The sequence below is a fragment of the Manacus vitellinus genome, unplaced genomic scaffold (genome assembly GCF_001715985.3).
Source record: "Manacus vitellinus isolate BGI_N305 unplaced genomic scaffold, ASM171598v3 scaffold_51_pilon, whole genome shotgun sequence".
NCBI classification, from domain to species: Eukaryota; Metazoa; Chordata; class Aves; order Passeriformes; family Pipridae; genus Manacus; species Manacus vitellinus.
The window spans coordinates 5,057,976-5,082,390 of NW_021940620.1; the positions used below are offsets into that span (position 1 = coordinate 5,057,976).

Here is a 24,415-nt window from a genome sequence, read left to right on the forward strand (position 1 = left end):
CATGCAGCATCTCAGGGCTCCACTGGGGTTTGTGCAAGCAAATAGTGAACACAGCTTACAGACACTGGGAGAAAACTCAGAATCTGTTTCTTGAGGCATTTTTCTGGCTCACTGGGGAGAGGTCCAGCTAAACTAGGGACAATGCCACATTATTCCTGATGTTCCTGGGGAAAGAAATGAGTAGGACAGAAATGTTTAGTTAAAGAAAATATATTCAGGACCCTATAAAATGTCAGACTTTGCCAAGGCTTCACGTTTAATGGCCACCAGCACTGTATTCAATCCTCTCTAATAGACTCTTACAGTGATATAGGGCCTCGGGGAACTTTTCCTACTCCTCTAGACAGTGGTGAGTTTATTCTTTAAACATAAGATATTTAGCTCCTTTTTTTTTTTTTTATCCTGACACAATTTTCTAGATGGGTGCATTATCCACTGGAAGTTCTAGTGGGTTTTGGATACTTGCTGACATCCTATGCTGCTCTGTGATCAACTGTCAGTAAAGCTGGAGGTATTTCTTCCTGTGAGCTTTGAATGGTTAAGTTTCCATTTCCAAATCTGAACGAAATTAGAATTTTCAGTTTCAAAAGCTCTCCCCTTTCCTTTATCAGCAGTAAAGAAGAAATGGGAACGCTTGCCTAGCCTGTTCTGTACTGTTCATTATTTTACACAAATGTATCACTAGGTTTCTCTTCTCCTTCGTGAAGTCTCTACAGATAGGCTTTTTAACTATGCCTCTTCTCATAGCTTTCATTATTTTCAGTACCTAACATATAATACTTTTATGACTCGTTTAGTAGAAAACTGCATAAAGACCAAATTTCAGCTTAAAATACGAAGGTCACCTCTAAGCCTTGTTAACAATTTTATTGAAATAACCAGAATAGAGAGGTAATATGAGTCATTGTTCCTCTTTTATTATTTAGGAAAAAAATGAATAAATGTCTAGAAAATGTTTTCTGTAACCTTTTAAAAAGAAATGTATTTCACTGGCTGTAAAAGACGTGCTTGTTTGACTGCTGTGGAACAGATTGCTTGGATAGCAGCTCAGGAGCCAAAGCAATTTCAAAGAGAGATGGGCTCTGTTTTATAAACACAGAAATCCCAAGTGCTGTGTATGGCTAGAACAGCCTCACAGAGAAATTGAAATTTTTATGCTCCTAGAAGATTAAATGAGAGGTTGGTGGAATAACTAACTATTGGTTTAACAATGCTTTGTTTTGGATAAAACAAGAAGAGACCCTTTGCTGCCCAAATTAAATGTATCACTTTTGGTCCCTTTTCTTATTGATTCTATGCTGTGAGTTACCTGCTCAATAAAGTCAGCCACATTTAAGAGCCCAAGTTTTGTTTTGTAACTCCCACCCCTCCAAAACCCGTGTATATAACTAGAAACACTAAAAATGTTAACATTTCTGAGATTCCTGATGTTTGTTCTTGCAAACAGTTCCCAAACAGACCAGAATTCATCAGAAATACAAGAAGTTCATTTTTGCTTTTCCCCTGGTGCCATTTTAAAAATAGTAACATCTTTATTCCAACATCTCTGAGGGAAAGGGGCTCCTTTACCCTTCGACAGACAGACAGACGCTCCTTCTCTGTCTCCAGCCCTCCAGCTGCTGCAGTTACTGTCAGCACCAAGCCCCCCCGGGCAGAGTGACCTGAAAGCTGGAGCTGATGGTGCAGAGCCACAGGGCTGTTCCCCAGCGTGGTTTTACTCTCAGAGGAAAGCAAGACCCCCTCGCTGTAGTGTCTGAGCAAATCTCTGGGAGGCCTAAATTGACTTGGAAGGACCAATGGAAACTGTCCCTGGTGACTATTTGTGACAGCAGGTCCACCTGCACACCTCCCTCACCAGAGTAGGTCCCATGGGGGTTTAAGCCCTCCACCTCCACGGTGAACATGACCCACCAAAACCCTTGGCAGTGTGTTCCTCCTTGCTGACTTAATCTCACGTGGCTTTTGTTTCAGAGGATGGGGTCATGAAACCTCCTGGAAGCTGATGCTGTTTGAGGGCTGACACGGAGAGGATGTCAAATTGCTCTCTGAAATGATGGCACAGCTCCATAGCACTCACACAGCAACATTGTGTTGATTGAATAGGAGCAGAGATGAAGCCTTGGAAGGCTTTGCAGATGAGGGAGTTGGAGCTGGATAAAACTAACAATAATCTGTTAGTTTCTCATCTATTTAAGCAGGCTCTGAAGTCAGCTCTTCAGAAGTAAAGGCTGGTACCTGCTGCAGTTCTGTGTGCCTGCCTTTTGAACTCCTTCAAAGAGGCTCTTGTACTTTATCAGGGAAATGAAGAGGGAGATCCCTGTGTAATCTCCATCATTACTTTTCATTTCCTGATGTAATGATGCATAAAGTGTCCTGTGGGGAGAGTACCTTTCTCCCCTGTCACAGCAGGGGCTCCTTTGTAACCCTCCTCAGGCTTACAATAGACACCCCTACGCAGCAGCTTCCCCTGATCCTCAAAGTGCTATTACAGCATAGTTAAAATAATTTACATGCTGTTAATATAATTTTTTTTTCTGAGATAAAGCCATATATATGTCCATGGAAGAGTCGAATTGCCCAATTTAGGAAAGAGTTTGAGTTTCTAATGCCACTGAGAGCATGCACGTCTTCATGAATGATGAGGGAAACATGACTGCTTTCCTTCAAGATTTTTTCTCTTATTATTTTCAGTTGCTCATTAGTCTTGCAAAGCCAATCAGCCATTTTGACCCAAATATTTGGCTATGTGTTAATTCCAACAAAATTCTAGTGGTTGTGTATTGATCTGAATAAAAGCATGGAGCTTCAGAAAAGTGCAGGAGTTGGATGGAGTTGTGCAGTGTTTGATGAAGAACAGACAGTTTGCCACCAATTATCACACATAAACACTAACAGAGCCCAGAAAAGGCTGCAGGACTTCAGCAGAATAAATAACCACTTGCAGATTTAATGCTGCCTGTCGTATCTCTGCTTTGTGGGGTTTATTAATGACTTACTCAGCAAGAGGAGCCCTTGTTCTGCTCCTCTGCCATCAGAGAAGGCACAGAATAGATGTGGTTTACATTTCTCTAAACTTAGAAGTCATGATGTAAAACTCAGAAATAGACATGAATACAGAAAAAAAAAAAGCCAAAATGTGTAATTTGAAAAACGTGTTCAAGCAAGAACTGCACAATATCCCACCTCCCGGAAGGTCCAAAGGAAGAGGGTTATGGGTAGAGAGCCCAGTGGGGCTGTTTGTTCCCTGGGGAGCAAAACACTTAAGTTTTAGTGTTCATGAAAACAGAAAACAATTACTTTGTTGCCTATGGAAACTTTATCAGCATTTCCCTCAGAGTTTTGAAGGCTAAAAGTCGCCATAGGCGACAGAGGGCCAACACAGCTGATGAAGAGTCTGGAGCACAAGTGTGATGAGGAGCAGCTGAGGGAGCTGAAGTTATTCAGCCTGGAGGAGGCTCAGGGGTGACCTTATCGCTCTTTGCAACTCCGTGACAGGAGGCTGTAGCCAGGTGGGGCTCTTCTCCCAGGCAACCAGCGACAGGACGAGAATGCCATGGTCTGGGTGACACAGTGGTGCTTGGTCACTGGTCGGACTCGATGACCTCAGAGGTGTTTCCCAACCTGTGACTCTGACTGTTGGGACATCACTGGAGCCTGGAGCAGAGCTTCGCCCCCCCCATGAGGGGAAGAGGCAGGCTGGCACGTGCTGTGAAGGAAGAAACGCTGCGAGAACTCGGTGTACACGCCCGCCAGGTACCACCGACAGACTTTCGCTAATTAAGCACTAACTGCGCTGCGCCCTCTCGGGAAACGGCGCAGGCGCAGGAATCATGACCCCTCCCGGACGCCGTCCCTGCCCGCCCTGCCACCGGACGCCGTCCCGGCAGCCACTTAATCCGAGCGGCCGGCCCCGGCGCGGAGTCCCCGGCGGTGCCGAGACTCCGCACGGGCCGGGCCGCAGCCGGCGCAGCAAACTGCCCGGGGCTGCCCGACCCGCCGCACACCCACAGCCGTCGCCCCCCCGCCCACACACGGCCTGCCCACGCGGCCCTGCCTTGGCCTCCTCCGCCGCCGTCCGCGCCCACCGGCGGCGGACAAAGTGAAGCGGCAGCACTCGCCCACGCCCGCGCGGCCCCGGGGCTGCCCGGTTGAGTGCGGGCAAGCTGAGGAGGGGGCCGGTTAATGCTTCGGGCAGGGCCGGAGGGGCTCCATTTGGCCGTGGGCCGCGAGGGGGGACCGGGCTCGGGTACTGGGCTGCGGCTCTGCCGGGGTCAGCGGGGCCGAGGTGCAGGTCACGCCAGGGCTTCGCCTGGCACGGTGCGTGGGGCCTTTATTCACAGAATCATAGAATTAGCCGGGTTGGAAAAGACCTCTGAGATCATCAAGTCCAACCCTTGAGCCACTAACACCGTGGTTACCAGACCGTGGCACTGAGTGCTACATCCAGTCTCACCTTAAAACCTACAGAGACGGAGAATCCACCACCTCCCTGGGCAGCCAGTTCCACTGTCTGATTACCCTCTCTGTAAAGAACTTCTTTTTAATATCCAACCTAAACCTCCCCTGGCAGAGCTTAAGACCATGCCCTGTTATTTACTGATAGTTGCCTGAGAGAAGAGACCAACCCCCACCTGGCTCCCCCCTCCTGTCAGGGAGCTGTAGAGAGTGAGGAGGTCTCCCCTGAGCCTCCTCTTCTCCAGGCTAAACAACCCCAGCTCCCTCAGCCTCTCCTCATAGGACTTGTGTTCAAGCCCCTTCCCCAGCCTCGTTGCTCTTCTCTGAACCTGCTCCACCACCTCAATGTCCTTTCTGAACTGAGGGGCCCAGAACTTCCCATGTCCTCCCCACGCCCCAGTGGCTGCAGCTACTGTTGCTGTCAAGGGAGGAGCCCCGGGGATGTGCCGGTGGGTGAGAGGGTTGTGAGGCTTCCTGCCTGTCCAGCCTCTGGCCCTGGTGTGACATTTGTAGCCAGGCAGGTGCTTGTTGCGTGCACGGCTTGTCCTGGGTCACCAAACTTACCCCAGAGTTCCCTGTGGAACTGCAGCTTTGGAAGTGCAGGTGCAGTGTGTTTGCACTGAGCTGATGGTGTTGAGGTTATAGAAAAGGAGGTGTTTTCTTCTAGAAGTAGGTAAATAGGTGACACACAGTTACCTTGGCTTAATTAAAGTCAAAATTAGGTGCCAGTGATGCTGCCAGTTTGCTAAGGTGATGAAAAAAGTCTGTGTTGGTAGAAATGTTGTGTAACTTGTCAAGAGCATAACACAGAGTGTGTTTTAGCCATGGAGGCTCCCTATGATGGCGCTGAAGTGACTGTGGTGATGGAGGAGATAGAGAGCACTTACACTTATGCATCACCAGTGCCATGCAAGAAGAAGAAGAAACATAAAAGTGCTGGTGATCATGGAGAAAAAGCCAAGAAGCCTCGGTAAGTCCTTTCTGCCTTCATTCAGCTCCCGAGTAGGGTATTGCACCAGTTTTCCTTGTTTCTGATATGAGTGAACTTTGCAGGGCACTTGGAACGCTTCACAGTGTAAAACATCATATGTGAAACATCAACTTGACACTTTGGGCCTGCTCTGATGTTCTTTACAGGTGCCACTGTTGCTCAGTCTAGAGTTTATGTACCCCAGAACATTTTGCCTGAGGCTCTCTCTCGGAGGTTCCTCTTTTTTCCTTCAGAGGTTCTCCCCAGAGTCTTACTTTTCATTTAGTTAAAAAATGGATTTACAAGTAGAATTGAATGAAAAATTACCTCAAGACAAACATAGACCTTGTGGATTTATTTTTTCCTAAGGAATTTATGTTTCAATTTCTGGTTGTGTTCCAGATCTGCTTACCTTCTCTACTATTATGACATTTACTTGAAAGTCCAGCAAGAGCTCCCGCACCTCCCTCAGTCTGAAATCAACAAAAAGATCAGTGAGAGCTGGAGGCTGCTCAGCGTGGCTGAAAAAAGCTATTACTTGGAGAAAGCCAAGCTAGAGAAAGAGGGATTGGACCCGGTAAGTCGTCTTTGTGGCAGCTGAAGACCTTCACTGCTTACACAGCACTGTGTGTCATTTAACTGCAGATCCCAGTTTGTATTCCTGCCTGTAAAGAGTCTGTGTGAGGCCACTGCCTCTTGCCTTTGCCTTCTGTTCAGTCAAGGGAGAATGTTTGGAAATTCAAGATGGATATGTCTAGTACCCGCTCATGGTAGTTATTTTTGTGTTGTATCATCAGAGTGAGTGATGGGAAAGTGGGTGATAAAACCAGGACTGAGAGGGATTCTGCAGGCTCTGTCGTGCGGAGAAATTCCCAGCAAACTGCTTCAGGAAAACATGTGAACTTTAGGCACTAAAATAGCAGGATTGAGAGCTGAATCTCTTCCTCTTCTCATATTCATTTATTCCATCCTCTGGTTTTCCCAACAGAACTCCAAGGCGTCCACACGAACAGCAGTAGTCCCAGACATTCCAGGCTTCCGCAAGATTCTCCCTCGCTCTGACTATATAATTATTCCCAAAACCACTCTTCAGGAGGACAGGAGCAGGCAGTCAGTGGAACTATGTGTGGCACAGAGCCCAGCAGCCCCCGAGGGGTTAACAGCTCCCAGGAACATCTCCGGTGTGTCCCGTGAGGCTGTGCAGAACATCCTCTCCGTGGACTCGGGCCAGGCCGGTGTCTCGGAGCAGTGCATTGCCATCGAGGGGCTGGCAGAGGAGGCTGCAGCCTTTGCCCAGCCCGAGCCTGCTGAGGAAGCCGTTGCCTCGGAGGTTCTCTCTCACTACGTTGGCCCTGTGACAGAAAAAGTGGCCGGAGATATCCTCTTGGATGAGGCTTCTTTGGAAATAGAAGGACAGCCGTATCAGACGGCCCGGGTGGTTATTGAGGAGACTCTTGTTAGCAGCTCCACGGACATCTCCAATGGGAGCATCGCTGTGGCCCGTCCCCAGGTGCCCGATGGGGTGTCTGTGGTGACCGTGGTGACAGGGAGGGTAAGTTTTTCTAGTGACACTCAGACTCCTGCCAGAGTCTCACCTGAAATGTCCGAGGCCTCTTTGTCTGTGCACATTGTCACATGTTACATTAAGATCCTTGGCGGGTGCAGGAGATCTTCTGTTGGCCAGCAGGGTGGGGATGCTCAGTGCTGAGGAAAACAGCAACTTTTGTAATCAGTGATACAAAAGTAACTTGGTGACCACAGTGTCTCTGCTTCCGGGTTGAATCAGCCATGTGCTGGTATCACTTGTGCCTCAAGATGACTCCTTGAGTTTTTTTTTATTGTTTCTTATAACAATAGTTGTGGTATTGCAGTGCCAGTAATTGAGTTCTGCAGTTGGACTACAAGATTTTGGGGAGAAAAAAATGGCTGTCTCTCTGGTCCTGATAGGTGTTTTCTTGGTTGCAGAGATGTAGAAGGGAGTCCTTTTAAGCAAAGGTGATAGGGATCAGTTATAGAAAACCTTAGTCAGTGAAAAGTTGGATTCACTGTTTTCAATTTCAAGGTGTGAAGAGTTTGGTAGTTTCCAGAATGAACCTGGCAAGGCCGTTGCTTTTGAAATGGTCACTGCTCTGTCCTGCCTTCTGGTCTCATCAGTCCTTAGGACTTGTGTTTATTGGTAATGTTAATGAGAGGGAGGGATATGGGTCACCATGTCTGTTTTTTTCTGCATGTATTTTCCCTTTTACTTCATTTTAGGATACTGAAGAGAATAGCTCCTCCACACCTGCAACACAGTTCATCATGTTACCTTTGCCAGCTCATTCTGTTGTGGAGAACCCAGCATCAATTAAATTGGTAAGAAGTTCAGAGTCTTGTGGTATTTTAAGGTTTGGATGTATTGCATAGGTTTGTCTTGAAGATGTTGGAATGGGAGGGCTTTGATCCTGAATCAGTTCTTAAAGATAATCCAGTTTGGAGTCATCATATCAGTTGATATATTCCTTTGTCCCTGGTTTTATGTCTTGCATAAGCTAATGGGGGTCTGTGACTTCCTAGAGTGTCTCATAGGGGCCTGGTTTTGCTGCCTTTTTCTTCAAGGAACTTCTTGGAAACAGGTGGAGTAGATAAAGCTGTCACAAAACATCTGGTCAACAGCAGTTTGTATGTAGCCATCTACATGCTCTACTTGAGTGCATATTTGTTTTCATCCCTTCATCCCAGCTGGTGTCCATCCCTTTAAGGGCAAGATTGTGCTCTTGTGACAGGAAAACATGAACTCCTCAGTCTCGTGGATGGCTGTCACTTGGGCCTTGTGACAGGAGAGGAGCAGTGACCTGAGGTTTTAAAGACATGTAAAAGACTGTGTGGCCTGAGGAAGAATAGTATTACTTCTCTAATCAAACCACTCCAGCCACTTGTGTTTCTGTAGTCATTTTGGGACTTCATTGTACAGTCAGCACTGCAGCTCCTTGTGTTGTATAAGCTAGCATCAAATGCTGTTTTCCAGTTTCTCTATGCTTCTCTATACTGCAGGTATTTATAGTGGTACATAGCATGATGCTCTTCCAGGTGTCTTGGGGAGAATGGAAGTACCTCAGGTTTTTGTTCCTGAGAAGTGTCAGGCTAAAATTGGCTCATTTCTTTGACAGCAACTCTTGCATTTCTAGAAAAATCCGTACCTAGTTAAGGAGTTACAGTACAACAGCTCGCTCGGGAGTGTTGAGAACAGGATATTGGGAAGTGCTGTGCTGACAAAAACTCCCACGTGTTGGTGCAGTTGTCCTGGCAAAGATGACAGGTTCTGCTTTGGTTGTTTTTATAAATACTGCCTGGTGGTGCTGCTGGTGTTTCAGTAGTTCATAGCAGGTTGGTGAAGCACCAGGGAGTACTCGACCACTGCATACAACAACCCCGTTGTCATGAGTACTAATCACATCTCGTCTCACTGTGGACTGCTGTTTGAATCATTTTTATATCATCTTATTATGACTTTTCCATGTTCAAAGAGAACTTGCATCACTGTAAATGCAAGAGTAGCTTCTCCAGAGGTTATGTGCATTGCTCATCTCTGCTCTGCAGGTTGATCTTAATTCTGGTTATACCAAAGGCTCTTGTGTAGACTGAGAGTTTAGACTTGGAGTAGTTATGGTGCTGACTCACCCTGATCCAGCTGTGTGGTGGTTGTTCAGTAAAAGGAATAATAGTGCAAAGCTGGTGTTTTGCTGAATAACGTTTGTAAAGTGCTTAGGAGGAAAAAGGGAGTGATGAGCACAGCTTTGTGTTTTTCAGATCTGTAGAGAAATTCTTTACAATTCTTGTTTCAGACAACCACCTATACTCGCAGGGGACATGGAAATTGCACCAATCCTGGCTGTTCCTTCACTTATGTCACCAGGCATAAGCCACCAAAATGCCCAACATGTGGGAACTTCCTGGGAGGGAAATGGATCCCAAAGGTAAATTTATCTTTCCTTTCCTAACTTTCAGACAAAAAGTGCTGATTTTGTGAGTGCCTGTGGTATTTCTAGACCTGTAGATCTAGCATAGGAGGTCAGATATACCAGAACTGATTCTTTAGGTTTCCTGGGGTTTTTCAGCATTGTTTTTTCAACAGAAAGGAAGAACAGCTCTCAGCTATAGTAGATGTATGACCCTTTGGGAGTTTGTTAATAAAGTTGATGTAGTGGAAGCTGAAGTGCTGTTGAGTATTGTTGTCTCATGGCAATGTGTCTGATCATTCACGATGTTCTGACCTTTGGCTGGAAGGAAATTCCCAGATGTACGTGGAGTTCGGAAGCTTGTCTGAGTGGACATGATACCTATTCTGCTTAAGTTTTTGGCATCTCTATTAACTATGCACAGCAAAACCCACTTGCTGCTTAAACCTTGGCACTGTCATGGTAATTAGTCAGCTCTGAAAAGATGTGTGTTCATTAAATAAATTTCTGTCTGAAACAAGGCTCCTCAGGCACAATTTAAAGGATGTTCTTAGTGTGAAAATTGGCATTGAAATTCAGTGGGTTTGTGTGGATTTGTTCTGGACCTCCTTTGTTTTGTGTCTGGATCCATTAAACATGGAGGTGCAAGAATTCTTTTAGGCAGCTTACAAACTCTGCGGTGTCTGAGCTGATGGCTGGGCTTCCTGTGTGGTAGGATACAAATAGTGATGGGGGTGTCTTCACTTTTGTTTGGTAAAGCTTTTGTTTGCTGAAGTAGAGAGATGGCTGACTGCAAAAAGTGTTTCTGGATTCTGCCTGAATGTAACATGTCTGCTCCTGTTCAATCCTACATTGATTAGAACTGAAACATTTCAGAGGGAGTTTTCTTTCTGTAGTTCAGGCTTACTCTGTTTTGCTGGGAACACGTTTGCATAAACAGGTCCACTGGTTTTTATGGTGTCATGCCTTTGGAAAAATATGCATTAGCAATTTCTTTTTAACTAATAATAGTATCAGTAGAACTGAAACTAAATATATACAAAGCTTCCTGTTCCTTAGAAAGGTTCTAAGATACCTTTTCTGAAAAAACTAGGTTATCCTTCTGAATATGAACTCTGTAGTGAGCTTAGAATTAATGTGTTTGTCATGCCAAAAACTCTGGATTCCATTTCTGATGTGTTTTTGCATATTAGCAATTCAGTGTTCATTGTACCTTCGTTGTCCCCAGTACAATGACTTCTGTAGCCTTAGTTGTGGAAGTAACATTTTTCTTAAAGTCAAAAAAACCTTCCTAAGTAGTCCTGTTTCCTGAGTTGCTTAAATGTTTGCTTTTCTGAATGCACATATCCAAAAGTTGCAAATTCTCTGTCCAACTTCCTCTTGTTTCTCAATAATATGGAAGAACAGACAGCATCAGAGAGCTGAAGCCATGAAAGAGGAGCGTAGGAGGTGGGGCCTTGGTAGGGAAGGTGGTGGGTGACTTTGTGATGTTGATGCTAATGGTGATATTTGAGGGAGTTTAAGGAAGATTGATTCTCTGAAGTAAACAGTGCCTAAAAATAATACATGAAGGGCCAAGAGGCCAGATAAAGTGTTACCAGGACCTATGCTGTTGTAGGAGGTGCTGTCTGTCTGCTCTGGTACAATTCACAGCTTAAACACTTGGGATTTTGCTGTTTTGATCCAGCATTAAATAGGCCATGGGAAACATGGCATATGTGCAGGGAACTTACTTATCTGCGAAAGCCTAAAGCTCTGAAATGCGACTTTCTCTTTGTTTCCAGGAAAAGCAACCAAAAACCAAATCTGAGCCAAATTCAGGCACCTCTCTTAAAACTCCAGCAACTAAAAGAGGTCAGCAGTCAGTCCTCACGGAGCCGACAGCCGTCAGCGAGAGTCCCTCCAAGTGTGCCTTGGAGAGCTCTGAAGCCGTCAGCCAGCTGCTGAACGCTGTGCCCACGGGAGGGCAGATGCCAGAGATGGAGTGGGAGGAAGTGATCATCTCTGAGGCTCACTTTCTTCCAAACAACGTGCTTGCTGAAGACAGGCAGGGTGCTGTTGGAGTGGTGCTGGGTCAGGAGAGCCAGCGGCAAGGAGATGCTTCCTCGGAGCAGGCGGAGAAAGAGAGCGTGGGGCTGGGGGTGCCACCATCCTCTGAGGTGCCAAGTGCAGGTGTGAAAAAGCCAGTGGGGTGAGTCAGTTTTTCATGTTATGGGTGTGTATGATGTCTATTGTGTGCTGATGGAATCAGTGCAAGAAATTGAAGGCAGTTGGCAGTGCTTCCTGTAAGACCTGTTCTGTTCTGTTTGCTGTGTGCTTTGTGCCAGTCCAGAGTTGTTCCTTTGAGACTTTGTCCGTGAGAGCTAATGTTTTTTAAAGTGACAACTAAATTATAGTCACAGGACAGATGTATCCTTAGCAGTCTCTCTCCTTTTATTGCAATAGCTGTGATCAGTGTGCTAATAAAGCACAATTCAGGGAAAAGAAGAAAACTGAAGCTGAGGAGGAATCGATAGAATTTTTTTCCACTTGTAGCTCTTGTCTTTCAGAATTGATGCACCAACTGCTACACACAAAGGACAAGAAGTAAAGAGTAAACCAAGACCCAAGCCCTCCTTGCTGGCTGCAGCCAGACCCATGAGAGCCATTCTGCCTGCACCAGCCAGCGTGGGGAGAGAGGCCAGCACTGAGCAGCCGAGCAGCAGGCAGGCCTTTGCCAGTACTGGTAAAAGCAGCATTCTCTGGTGTACTTTGGGAGCTGTTGTCTTTCCTCACCACACTGAACTCATCTCTGTCAAATAATAAGATAGGTCTGAAGGGAGGTGGTGACCTATACTAGAAAAAAAAACCCCCACTTTCATTCTGCCTGAGAGTGCAGTAAATGGGCCATGAAACACCTGCTTGGGTCATTTCAAGTTCAGAGGAAAGATCTCACATGACTATGGTGGCATTTACGAAATATGTCAGAATGAAACTGTGCCTTTTTTATCACATTTAACCTACTGCATCCCTTTCCTCCTTCTAGACAAGCATTCCCCTGTGAGAACATCAGGCTTGAAGCCCAGTACACTGAAACAGTTGGGCCAGTCAGTTCTGCAGCCACCAAGTGCTGACGAGCGAAAGGTACCTAATGGGTTGTTCTTCAAATGCAAATTATTTTCCTGGTTTTTTTGGGGGGAGGGTTTTGTCCATATTGGGTCTTTTTCTCTCCCAGGTGAGTGATACGACCTGAGTAAGAAATAGAGCATAAAAAGGTAGCAGCCTTATGATGATGAGATCTGTGACTTGCAGTTTTTATGGTACGGCTGAGAAGCAGCATAAATGCTTGGTGGGTGAGAGATGCTGTTGAACAGTCCTGCTGTTGGCTGCTTTAAGAACCTCCCAGCTACTTCCAGAAGATGTTTTCAGGATCTGCTGGTGCTTTGATAATCTGGCATGCAGTATTGAATACTGAGCTCTTCACCTGTAAAATATGACCGAGTATGCCAAGATGCTGGAATAAATCTGTGTGAATTTTGATGCCTTAACCTGCAAAACACAGTGTCTTACTTTGATGTTAAATGAACATTATTTAATTTCTTGTGAGCAGGAATGCTAATAGATATTGATTACAGGATGTATACATGTATTCAGCAGTAGGTGTCTCATGGGTGTTTTTTCTGCTTTCAATCTCTAGCTCCACAGTGCTGTGGCCAGCAGGGCATCTCAGGTTAAAGTAGTGGAGGTCAAACCAGACATATTCCCTTCCTGCAAGTACAGCTGCACCGTAACTTTGGTGAGAATTTTTCAAACAGTGTGACTTTGTGGGGAGTGTCCTCTCTGGGATGAGAACATTCCGTGACTTTTGTTTTACTAACTTGCAGAAATATATCTCATTTTTAACATGAAACAGTCCGTATTTTGTGTGTCATCTCTGGACCTAATCCCAGGTGACTGTGCTCTGTTTTGCAGTCATGTTTGGGACCTTGTTAAGAGCTAGGTTTTCATTCGTGTCCTAGCATAATACCCGTCCCCTCCTCGAGTTCCTCCAGGGAGGATCAGGGATTTCTGAATGAATTTAATGTGCTTGTGGTCTCTGGAACTGACCAAAAAATATTTAAGTACCAGTTGAAGTACTCTGTGCAAAGTGACAGGGCTTGCTGTTCGACCTTTGAACAAGATGCTATGAAGTGGGGAAAAAATGTATGATAATCTGTTTTAGACTTTGTCTAGAATCTTCTTGGCATAAAATCATAGAATCATTTAGGTTTAAGATCATCGAGTCCAACTGTTGAAAGTCAAGGTCAGCAAACATCTTTCTTGTGTCATTCAGGATTTGGGACTGGCGACATCACGTGGCAGAGGAAAATGCAAGAACCCCTCTTGCAGTTACGTGTATACAAACAGGCACAAGCCACGTATCTGTCCAAGCTGTGGATACAACCTTGCCAAAGACAGGACTGAGAAAACAGCAAAATCCCTGGTAAGGTTCAGGCTGGTTTGTTCTATCAAATGTCTCTCGTGGGCTGGGCAGGGAAGTACTTTAGTTTGCAAGTGCCCATGGGAACATGGTTTGGGTTTTTTTTCATTGTGGTAATCTTTTCTAACAGAATAATGTCCAATTTAAAATACTTGTGATAACATCTGAACTGTCAGATTCCTGTAGCAGTGGTGCTTCAGGCTGAGAATGAGTCTGAGCACACTCAATGCTACCACTGGGTGTCTCCTTAGCTTGTAAATGCTTCTGGTATGTTGGTACGTGCTGGGGAAATCACCCCTGAAGTCACACTTGTTGTGTCAGCTTTGTTGAACTTCAGACTTCATCAAAAAACTCCCAAGTATGCTGTGCTTTGTGATCAGTTTGGGGCTAGTGTCAGTTAAGTTAGTACATTTTGTATTAGAGCTTCCTATTTTTAAGGGTTTGTAGTGCAACTTTGCTTCCTGCCTGAATTTATTTCTGTATGTAGGTTGTGTTTCTCTCTGATGAAGAAATATGTTTGTCAGTTGTCTGTTTTTCTGCATGGGTGTAAATAATTAATTCCGAGTTTATTTTATTTTCCTTTGAAGTTTCAGGGGTTAGCTTTTCTCATACAGAATTGTCACGTTTTAAGAAAATAAATGAAAAAAAGGAGCTGTCCTGTTCTAAGCTGAAATGCCCACTCAGCATAGAGACAGAATTTTAGTCTATATGGTAATATGACTCTTCCACTTGCCTTTTTTATTCTGAAGAACATAATTTTGTTTAGTGGTTTTGGTTTTTCTTTAAAAACACAAACAAACTGAGATGGCCTGTGTGAGCACAGAACAGCTGTGTAAGGAACAGCAGTGTGCTTAGCTCAGCTTGCATTTTGAGAGGCATGTGGCTTGTCTCTTCCTCATTTAGTTTTTTTCTTATTTTCTGGTTCTAGATGTGTTCAGCATTCCTGTCACACATGTTGTTGTTGTCTCTGGGCTTTGGACTGATCATTTACCTCATTGTTAGACTAGTCAGAAAACCAGGTTGAAATGCTGGCAGGAGAGTTTCAGTGATTAAACAGGTCAGCCTGTTTGTGTTCTCACTGTTCTCCTGGGACACCTGGAATTTGGTTCTCCTGTGCTCGTGTATTTTGTCTTGATAGCGTTTGTGTGTTGGAGAGGAAAGTGTTGAAGGACTGTAGGTGATCAATTGTAATTGATAAGTGTGTTCTGTATATCACAGCCCTCAGTTCTCATTTAATACTTGTCTTCCAGCTTTTAAAGAGGTGTGCAGGCTGCCATGGCTGGCTGAGCCTGTTATACAGGACACTGTGCCTGATAACCTATGGAGAATGGCAGTGATGATTGCCAGGATTGTTAAAGTGTTTATATACCTGTTGGTGGTTATCCTCACCCTATCCCCAATCCCTGCACTAACACTCCAATTTGATGGCAAATCTGTGATGGTCTAGCAGAGTAGGAGTTCCCAAAAGGCTGGGGTGTAATAATGTGTTTTTGGTGAAGTATCTTGGCTTGAAGCTCTTGTCTAGAGTCAGTGATTGAGCAGTAGAGTGCAAAGGTTACTGTGTTTTTACTACCTTTTGTGACTTCTTTGGTCTTCTTAGTATTTCATCCCTGTGCTTGCTGAGTTGAATATCTGTTTTGCTTGCTTTCTAGGAGGTCAGCCCAGGTCAGAATGACGTGCTGAACACCAGCAAGCCCCTAACTCCATCCCAAAAAGAGATCCAGCGTCAGTCCACCCTGCAGCTGCTGCGCAAGGTGATGCAGATCCCCGAGAACGAGTCGGAGCTGGCCGAGATCTTCACGCTCATCCACGAGCTCAACAGCTCACGGCTCATCCTGTCCAACGTGAGCGAGGAGACAGTCACCATTGAGCAGACATCCTGGTCAAACTACTACGAGTCTCCATCTGCACAGTGCCTCCTCTGTAACAGCCCCTTGTTCAAAGGGGGACAGAAGTAAGATTCTGTTTTTCTCTTGTGACTCTTTCCACCTCGTGCTGATTTTCTGTGTTACAAGTGTGCCTGAAATATTTGCTTTAGCCCCTGCACTGAGGATGGTGAAGGTAACACTGACTGACCTACACGTGCATGGAAAGGGTTTAGCAGGTTCAAAGAGTGGCTGCTAAGTCTAGGTGTAACTTTTTTTTTTTAAATTGAAACAGAGTATTTTCGTTAGTCATCCCCTCTTTGTTTTCCATTCTGATGTTTTGAGACTGACAGAGGAAAACGTGTGGGTTTACAGGTTATTACAGTGCATTATGTAATTTCCCTTTTCTCTCTTCCTGATCTGAATATTTCCTGTGTGGATCTTTTTGCTTATGATGTTTTCATTCTTTTCATGACTTAGTGTGTGCTTGAGTGAATCCTTTTTTGTAACAAGTATCCAAATGGAAACCTGAAGGATTTTCAGAAACTCCCAGTGCATTGGCTAGATTACCTTAACTAGGTTTTTATAAAAGCCTGTAGGGTATCTCCTCTCTGAGTCTGCCAGACATCCTCCTGTTCCCACTGCAAAATGTTGGGGAGTTTAAGGTGGTTTCTTTCTTCCATAAAAAATACTTTCCTGATACAAATGATGGATGTTTGCTTTGGTCAGGCTAGAACTAATTGAGATATTTCCAGCAGAGATAGTTTTTACGCTCAGTAATTTTTTCAGAACAGAGCTGTCTTGCACCCTGTCCTTCACCTTGTGACTTACCAGCCTGTGCATTGTAAATCCTTGTCTATGCTGGGCTGCTTTGCAGTGCTCTTGCATGTGGGACTCTCACATGTGCCTGCTCAGGCTCTAATTGAACCTCTGCCAGTGGGAGGGAGGTGGATATGATTTCGATTCCTGTTTCCTCAGGTGGACAGGTGTATTTCTGCCACTGGCATTCTCCTGTCTGAACTTCCCCCTCAGCAGCTGCACTGCAGAGGAGCAGACCTTTCAGAAGCTCTGTGTGTGCAGGGACAGGCTGTCGGGTGGAATGTGTTAGTGATCACCATTTGTTGTCCCACAGCAATGGGACAGACACTTCTCCCAGGGCAGCTGAGATTTTCTCCACCTCTCAAATACTGTGTGCCCAGCATATGGAGCTGGAGGGATGCTGTAGTGCTCTTAAAAGAATTTGAGCAGTGACCCAACTTTGCCAGGGGAATCTGTTTTAAAATATAACTTTTTTTTTTCTGGTGTAAATGATGTGAACTGGCTTAGACTGACATACTAATGAACTCATCTCAACAAGAATTCTTTAAGTTACTGCAGGGCTGGACTGAAAAACCCATTGACTTGACTCAGAGTGGTCTTCTGTTGTCTGTTACAGTTCCCTTGCTGGTCCTCAGGAGTGCTGGCTGCTGACAGCTAACCGCTTGCAGGTGGTTACAGCTCAGGTCAAAGTGTGCTTGAACCTGCAGTGTCTGGCCCTCCACAGCTTCACTGATATTTACACAGGTAGGAAAGATGTGAGCCTGCCAACCTACAGCATGACTACAGTCTGAAGCCTTGAGACTGTATCAGGGCACTGTCTTTGCACAGAAGGGCTTGTTCCCATCCCCAGTGTACTGAACTCGAATTATTTTTTACTTGCACTATTCTTCCATTTCTTCTGCAAGTAAATCTGTATTTGTGAGGAAAAACACATATGAATGCTCTGATGAGGAAGATGGTGCCTTGGTTCACTTGTCTCCTCCGTGTGCATGGTGAATGTCGAGTTCTGCAAGGCAATCCCTGAGGTCATAGTCAGAGATATCCTTGGAGAGTGCTGTTTCTCAGCATTGGCTAGTGAGGAGATGGATTGGCTGCTGTTCCTTGTAGCTTTTTAAATTCAAAGGCAAGTCCATGAAAGGAGTTAATCTTTTAGCAGGAAATTCTGCACTTCAGAAGTACAGAAGTACTATCTGTGTTTCCGTTATCCTCTGAACAGTACTTGTATGAGTCTTTTGTGTATCAGTAAGGAATGTATTTCTTTGTGAGAAAGATCTGGAACCCTACAGACAATAACTGTCTTGTTTTAACTGCAGGCCTTTTTAATGTGGGCAACAAGTTGCTAGTGAGTTTGGATCTTCTGTTTGCAATCCGAAACCACATTAAACTTGGAGAGGATCCCAGAGTGGCCATTTCCAATATTCTCGACTCTGTTCAGGAGCAAACTGGTGGGTTTTCCTTCTGTTTTTTTTACCATAAGACACCAAATTATGACCTGCTGATGATTGTTAGGTTATAAAAAGGCAAACCTCACCTATTCTATTGTGGTATGTTTCTATGAAATCACTTCCTAAATCCAGCAGTACCTCCATGACCAGTTCTTTGTAACAATTCTCTGGAGGACAGATTTGGTTTTATTCTGCACAGGAGTCCTACTACCTCTCCACTGACTTTAGGAAGTGAAAGCAGTAACAGTGGCATGTTTCCTTTTCAGAAAAAAAACTGAGCCCTGATGAGCAGGTTCAGCTCCAGGAACTGCTGTGCAATGGCTACTGGGCCTTTGAATGCCTTACAGTCCGGGATTACAATGATATGATCTGTGGAATCTGTGGCATAACCCCTAAGGTGGAAATAGCCCAGAGGAATGTGGAAAATGTCCTGGCACTGAAAAACATAGAGGTAGGCTTTTCCCACACTTCACATCCTGTTTGTGTTCAAAGCTGATCATGACTTTTGCTGACTCTGGTCTTCGTGGTGCACGATAAGTACATGAGACCTTTGTGAGTGGTTTTCTGCTGATGCCTGACAAGAGGATGTGGCTGGAGTGTGATGCCTGAGCTTCTTTTTGTAGGTGTTGATGTATAGCTTGGGGAAAAGGAGATCCTCTCTCCCTGGGCCACAGCTTTTGTCCAGCAGCCTCAGACAGTAGGGACCTTGGATTAAAGTGGTTGAACTTGGCCTTCTTCCTTTGACATGAAGGCATTCTTTTTTTTCCCCAATAACAGTTGCCTTGAGGTGCTGTCTTCTCTAATGGGGAAAAAAGCCCTAGTAGGAGTATGCAGCATGTCTGGCTTTTCCAACAAAAAGTGATTGTAGGGAACTTTAGGAGACTGAAATCATCTTGTTACATTTGGGCTGAGCACTCTCCTGAGTTGTCTTCATGCCTTGAATTGAGGCTGACACAGAACTGTCAAATGAACTGTGGTTATTTGTATTTGACCACTGTATTCCTTGCTCTTTCTAGTTTACTTGGCCAGAATACTTGCCATCAAGTGAAGTGAATGTAGAAGACTTCTGGTCCACGATGGAGACGGAGGTGATTGAGCAGGTGGCTTTTCCTTCTAGCATCCCCATCACAAAGTTTGATGCCTCTATTGTTGCTCCTTTCTTCCCTCCACTAATGAGAGGAGCAGTGGTGATCAATACAGAGAAGGACAAGAACCTGGATGCACAGCCAGTGCCAGGTAACAGCTCGGGTTGTGCTTGTTAAAGGAGTGCTTCATGTGTTGGTGACTTCAGTCTTTTGGTCATGTTGAATTGAGAATTGATGATTGCATGTCTCTTTAAAAGTTATGGCTGCTGAGAAAAGGCAAGAATGCTGGGGTGGTTTTGGCTGTTCTCAGGCTACTTTGCTGCTTGAGCTTTGGCTTGTCCTGTGAAGCTTGAATTCACTGATGTGATTTGATGCATTTGAGACATGGGGGACATCAGAACACTGTACCCTAAATGAGATAGGGTCTGACTGCACAGGGATATGTGCACGTCTTGAATGCCAGTCAGGATTTGTTTCATGTTGTTTCATGATACTCACATGTGAAAATTACAGGTAGTGCTTGGTATCTCAATGTCACAATCTCAGTAAAGGCTAAATAAGTTTTTACAGAACTTGAGAAAAGAGTAGGAGAGGGATGTGCTAGTCCTTGTCAGTGTTGTCAACATTCAGTATATCTGCTGCATATTGACTGCATATAACCAGAAACCATGAAAGGAACAAGCTCAGATGTATGAGAGCTAAGTTTAGTTCCCTTAAAAATTTAGGTATGAGGTATAAGAAGGAAAACAGGCTTTGCAAGCTTAACAAGTGTATGAGTTGGTTTTGCAGGCAGGGCTGCAGCTGTTCTAGAGAGTTTAGCTGCAGAAGGGCTACATGAGCTTTCGTGGAAGTGAAGCTCCAGAGAAGGAACCAGGGAGGAAATGTGAAGGGTAAGCCTGGAGCTGCTCAGTCCGAAGGCTGAAGTCACATTTCTCTGTGCTCTTCTGTGAGTCACCTAAAGGTTACAAAGTACAAGATAGGCAAGTGCTTGTGGAGTCTGCAGCTCTACTGGGCTCAGTCTGCTGGCCTCAGCAATGAAGGGCTCGAGACAAGTGTGGGCTGTGATGTGCTTTGGAAGTAGGATTGTTCACAGCTTTCTCATGCTGGCAGTGGCTTGTACAATCTCTGCTTCTGTAGTCTTCATAAGAAATTATTTTGGTGACTTCCCTTCCTGAGAATGAGTGCTGAGACTTGTTTCCTGCCTTTGCAGGTAATGGGAGTGCCTTGGTGAGGCTCCTTCAGGACGAAGTCTTCAGGCCTGAGCTGATAAACTCTTACAGTGAGGAAGAGCTGCAGAGCTTTCTGACACAGTGTGGCATCCCCTGGGAGGCTTCAAATACAAAGGTAATGGTTTGTTTGCCCACACACAAGCCTGCAGGAGTGGAGCTGTTCTTCACTGTCTTTCCCTCATCCACTCTTGCCATCTTAGGTAATTAACTTCTCATCTGACTGCACTAAGGGCAGGGGTGGGTGCCAGCAAATTATAGGATAATTTACACATGGTGAAGTAAATTGAACCTTTGTGGGCTAGAAGAAAGGAAGGCTGTAATTACCTTGTCACTGGCTCAGTGTTGTGTAATTGCTTGTCATCCTCATGGTGCTCAGTGTGGGATTAGGAAGTTATTGGGTGAAGTGCAATTAGGATTTGGGAGACCTTGCCTGCAGCCTTCTCCCTCTCTGGAGGAGTCCATTAATGTTAGGCACATACAGACTTTTTCTGGGGCCTGTCTTTTCTAGGACCAACTCTGCTACTCCCTCCTTGCTCTCTATGAGTTTGTACAGAATGGGACAAGCATCACACCACCCTCTGCTCATCACACAGGAGGGAAAATCTACAAAATGTGTCCACATCAGGTAAGGAAGGCTGGAGTCAGCAATGTTATTTTCTTACCTTGCTGTTCACTATTTGACTTGCCAGCATGGAACTTCCTCATTAAATAGAAGCAATGGAATTGGCTTCTCTGAGCCTCAGGAATGAAACACACTGCCTTGTGGCTTGGAGTATGAGCAGTCCTGCAGGAGATCTCACGATCTGAAGCCTGGTCTTTATGTTGCTACTGAAGTGGAATTTAAAACCATCTCTTCCTGAACAAGATAAAGTGAATGTATATGAGGAAGAAACAGAATATCTTTAGAGAAAGTGACTGTCTGGTTACTGTGTAGTCTGGAATATCTGAAAGGAAGCCTAGTTTTTTTAAGTCTAAATTTTTTTCTGTAAATTTTCAGTTTTATTGGGCTGATGCTATTAATCCTTTTCTTTCCAGGTTGTGTGTGGCTCAAAGTACATAGTAAGAGGAGAAAGTGCCCGGGATCATGTGGACTTGCTGGTTTCCTCACGTCACTGGCCTCCAGTGTATGTTGTTGATACAGCCTCTTCAGTGGCACTGTGTGCAGACCTCTGCTGGCCTGGCCTGACTTCCCAGATGTGGGGGAAAAACCAGGGCTGCTTCTCTGACCCCATGGATCCTCCAACGGTTAGTTATGTCTTACCCTTGCTCTCTGCTATGCCAGTCCAGTATGGAAAAGTTTGAAGCGAGATTTAAAAAATTTAAAAAAAAAAGCATATATAACCTGCATGTTGCCTCAAGATCATTTCATAGAGTCACAGAATGGTTTGGGTTGGAAGGGCCTTTAAAAATCATCCAGTTCCACCCCCCTGCCATGGACACCTTCCACTAGACCTGATTGCTCAGAGCCCTGTCCAACCTGGCCTTGAACACTGCCAGGGATGAATTTGACTTGATAAGTGTCTCCTGACTTAAGCTTTGCCAGTGCATCACTTTTGAGCATAGCAGAACACGTTACCTGTTGCTTGGGGCGCTGTGTTAAGTTAATGGTCCTTAACAGGAAGAGCTGTGCTGGGAGTGCATTTTAATAGTTCAGGTCATGAACTGTGGAGCACATCACTTATTTTGACACAGCAACTCACTTCTCTCAAACTACTGCTATTTCTTGAGAAATGGGAGAGGAAGAGGGTTGCTAGTGCCTTGGGATTGTCTCTGAGGGCGTACAAGTGAGGAGGGAGTGTACAGACCACCTTTGTGGCACTTAGGGTCAGCCTGGATTGTTTAGCCATGCCTCTGTCCTGAATCATAGTGCTGGTTGAATTCAGCCAACCAGTATTGTCCTCTTAGCTGTGAGCAAATTGCTTCTTGTTCTACCTGGAGCGTGTCTCTCCCGCAGTACGTGTCCTGCCCTGAGCTGCTAGACCAGCACTACAGTGTGGACATGACGGTGGCTGAGCACTCCGTTCAGCACCCCATCACCAAGTCGTCGGCGCGTCGCATCGTGCACACGGGGTCGGAGCAGAACAGTTCCCGGGATCCCACGGCGCGGCATCACTGCATCTCCCTGTGCCGGGAGCTGGAGCCTTACGGCACCGTCATCGCCGCCATCAGCGACAGCAAAACGAGCAACATCCGCCAAAGGCCCATCACCTTTGAGAACCCCACGCACTATTACCTCTACAACCGCCTCATGGACTTCCTGACCAGCAGGGAAATCGTGAACCGGCAGATCCAGGAGGTGGTGCAGAGCTGCCAGCCGGGGGAGGTGGTGATCCGCGACGCGCTCTACCGGCTTGGGGTGGCCCAGATCAAAACTGAGACGGAAGAGGATGAAGAGGGGAAGCAGGAGGATGATAGAGGTTGCTGAGTAACAAAACGGCCTGTTGGTTTCTCTCTCTGGTCGCGTGGATGGGTGGGCTGAGCCAGCTTCTGCAGCTGTCTGGCTTGAGAGTTTATTTTTACAGGTTGGAGATGTGACGCCGGTGGCTTTGACTGCTGTTACTGACCAAAGAGCTCTGTGCTTCCGTAGTGTTGTGGTGGCTGCTGTGAGTGTGGGTCTGTCACCCCCCTTGCTGAAGGCTGCAACTGCCTCTGAGGCGTGGGATGGACCTGCTGTTCAGGGGTGTGGGATGCTGCCCTCCCTGCAGCTGGAGGAGGGAGAGGTGTTGCTGGTAGCAGGGAGTGTGTGTGGTCAAGCACACAGGATTTTTTAGTTCTGAATCTTGCTTGCTGACTTCTTTGTGCATATTGGTGGCAGGGCTGGGGGTGTGGGAGCAGGCATGAAAAGCAGATGGCTGCAAAGATTTTTTTCCCCCCAAAACATTCTGAACAGATGAATTTAGGACACTGACTCCTGCTTGGAAATCTTGCATAGCTCTCATATGCATTGGCTGCCAGGAGTCTTGAGGTGAGGAGGAGAAGGAGCCGTGCTGCTTTAACACGCTGTGTCTGGGGAGCCTCCCTGGAGGCTGCTCTCTTGGGTCCCAGACTGTGGGTGTTTCAGCTGCAGAAAGTTTTGAGAATTGTTTGTCCCTTCCCATGAGCACTGATAATTTAGAAGCCAAAACATACAATGAATGAAGTGTGTTCTGCATGGTAAGGTAAGAACTGACCAGGTGAGCCCCAGGGGAGCTGTGCTGGTTGGGGGACAGTATGAGTGCTGTGCCAAAGGGATGGCTGTGGAAGGGGAAGGACACTCGAAGACTCTCTTTAGGATCAAGGAGGAACAATGAAAGCAGTATCACCAGAGCAAGCAGGGTTCCATATTCCACCCTCATGGATGCACTGGGAGAGCTGCACACACGTGTGCAATCTTGGCACTGTCAGGTGTCAAACCTGCCCTGCCCATGTCCTCCCAGCACTCTGAGGGTTAGAGGAGTCTCCTGCTGCCCAGGTTGCCTTGTCAGCTCCTTGAGAGGAGTCAGGCTGAGACCTCTGCTGCTGTAGCACAAACCTGAAGAACACCTTGGCCTGCAGTTACAAATCTGTGCATGTCACCTGCTGCAGCTCCCTTTGGCCGTTGCTGGTGGTGAAGGCTGGTGGATGTTTGCTGTGACCCTCAGAGGAGAGAAGCAGGATGCCAGACTGCTGAGTTGCCATCTTGGGAGTTTGTTTTGCCTGAGTGAGCAGTGGGGAAGATTCCAAGGCTTGCGGTGTAGATGAAAACTCCCTTCTGTGAAGGGGAACCAATCGAGTACCGTACTGTTAAAGTAAATGTTAAAGTCTGAGCAAATGCAGTAATCACGGCTTGGGGTTTTTCTGTTAAGAACATTAACTTATTATAAGAGACGTTAGTGACTTTTTTCAGTCAGTGATAAAGTTTAATAAATTATCTCCAATTTTTGGGGTGAAACTGTGGCTAAGTGACTTGTTGTTTTTGTGTACAGGACCTCTAGAGGGCTGCAGTGGGAATGGGCACAAACACTGTCAGAGTTTCTGCTGCATTTACCCTGCCCTCTGTGTTGCACTTTCCCACAGTGACCATTGTCAGATGTCTCGTCATCACAATTGAAATTACATCCATGCACAGGGACTACTTCAGAGCAAAGTGCTTTAAAACCTTGCTTTTAATAAGTTTTTTCATTACACAAGA

The 24,415-nt window shown here is 45.7% G+C and overlaps 1 protein-coding gene across 1 annotated transcript; it reads left to right on the plus strand.

Moving 5' to 3' along the window:
* The first annotated feature begins 4,122 nt into the window (after window positions 1-4,122).
* On the plus strand, window positions 4,123-24,185 carry HMGXB3 (HMG-box containing 3). Its single transcript, XM_029962953.1, has 20 exons — window positions 4,123-4,147; window positions 5,278-5,425; window positions 5,828-6,002; window positions 6,414-6,977; window positions 7,682-7,780; window positions 9,250-9,381; window positions 11,148-11,554; window positions 11,913-12,088; window positions 12,389-12,486; window positions 13,040-13,138; window positions 13,676-13,825; window positions 15,475-15,776; window positions 17,123-17,250; window positions 17,820-17,951; window positions 18,218-18,402; window positions 18,968-19,187; window positions 20,247-20,380; window positions 20,774-20,890; window positions 21,301-21,510; window positions 22,220-24,185. Exons 2-20 carry the CDS (start codon window positions 5,280-5,282, stop codon window positions 22,688-22,690), a joined length of 3,945 nt encoding a protein of 1,314 aa, XP_029818813.1. The 5' UTR covers window positions 4,123-4,147; window positions 5,278-5,279; the 3' UTR covers window positions 22,691-24,185.
* The last annotated feature ends 230 nt before the right edge of the window (window positions 24,186-24,415 follow it).

What these genes read in the sequence shown, in the direction of transcription:
- HMGXB3 (XM_029962953.1), top strand. Translation starts at nt 5,280, where the DNA reads ATGGAGGCTCCCTATGATGGCGCTGAAGTGACTGTGGTGATGGAGGAG. An exon ending in GCAGGCCTTTGCCAGTACTG is followed by an intron (nt 12,089 to 12,388) that starts GTAAAAGCAGCA and finishes TCCTCCTTCTAG; the next exon opens with ACAAGCATTCCCCTGTGAGA. An exon ending in AGAAAACAGCAAAATCCCTG is followed by an intron (nt 13,826 to 15,474) that starts GTAAGGTTCAGG and finishes CTTGCTTTCTAG; the next exon opens with GAGGTCAGCCCAGGTCAGAA.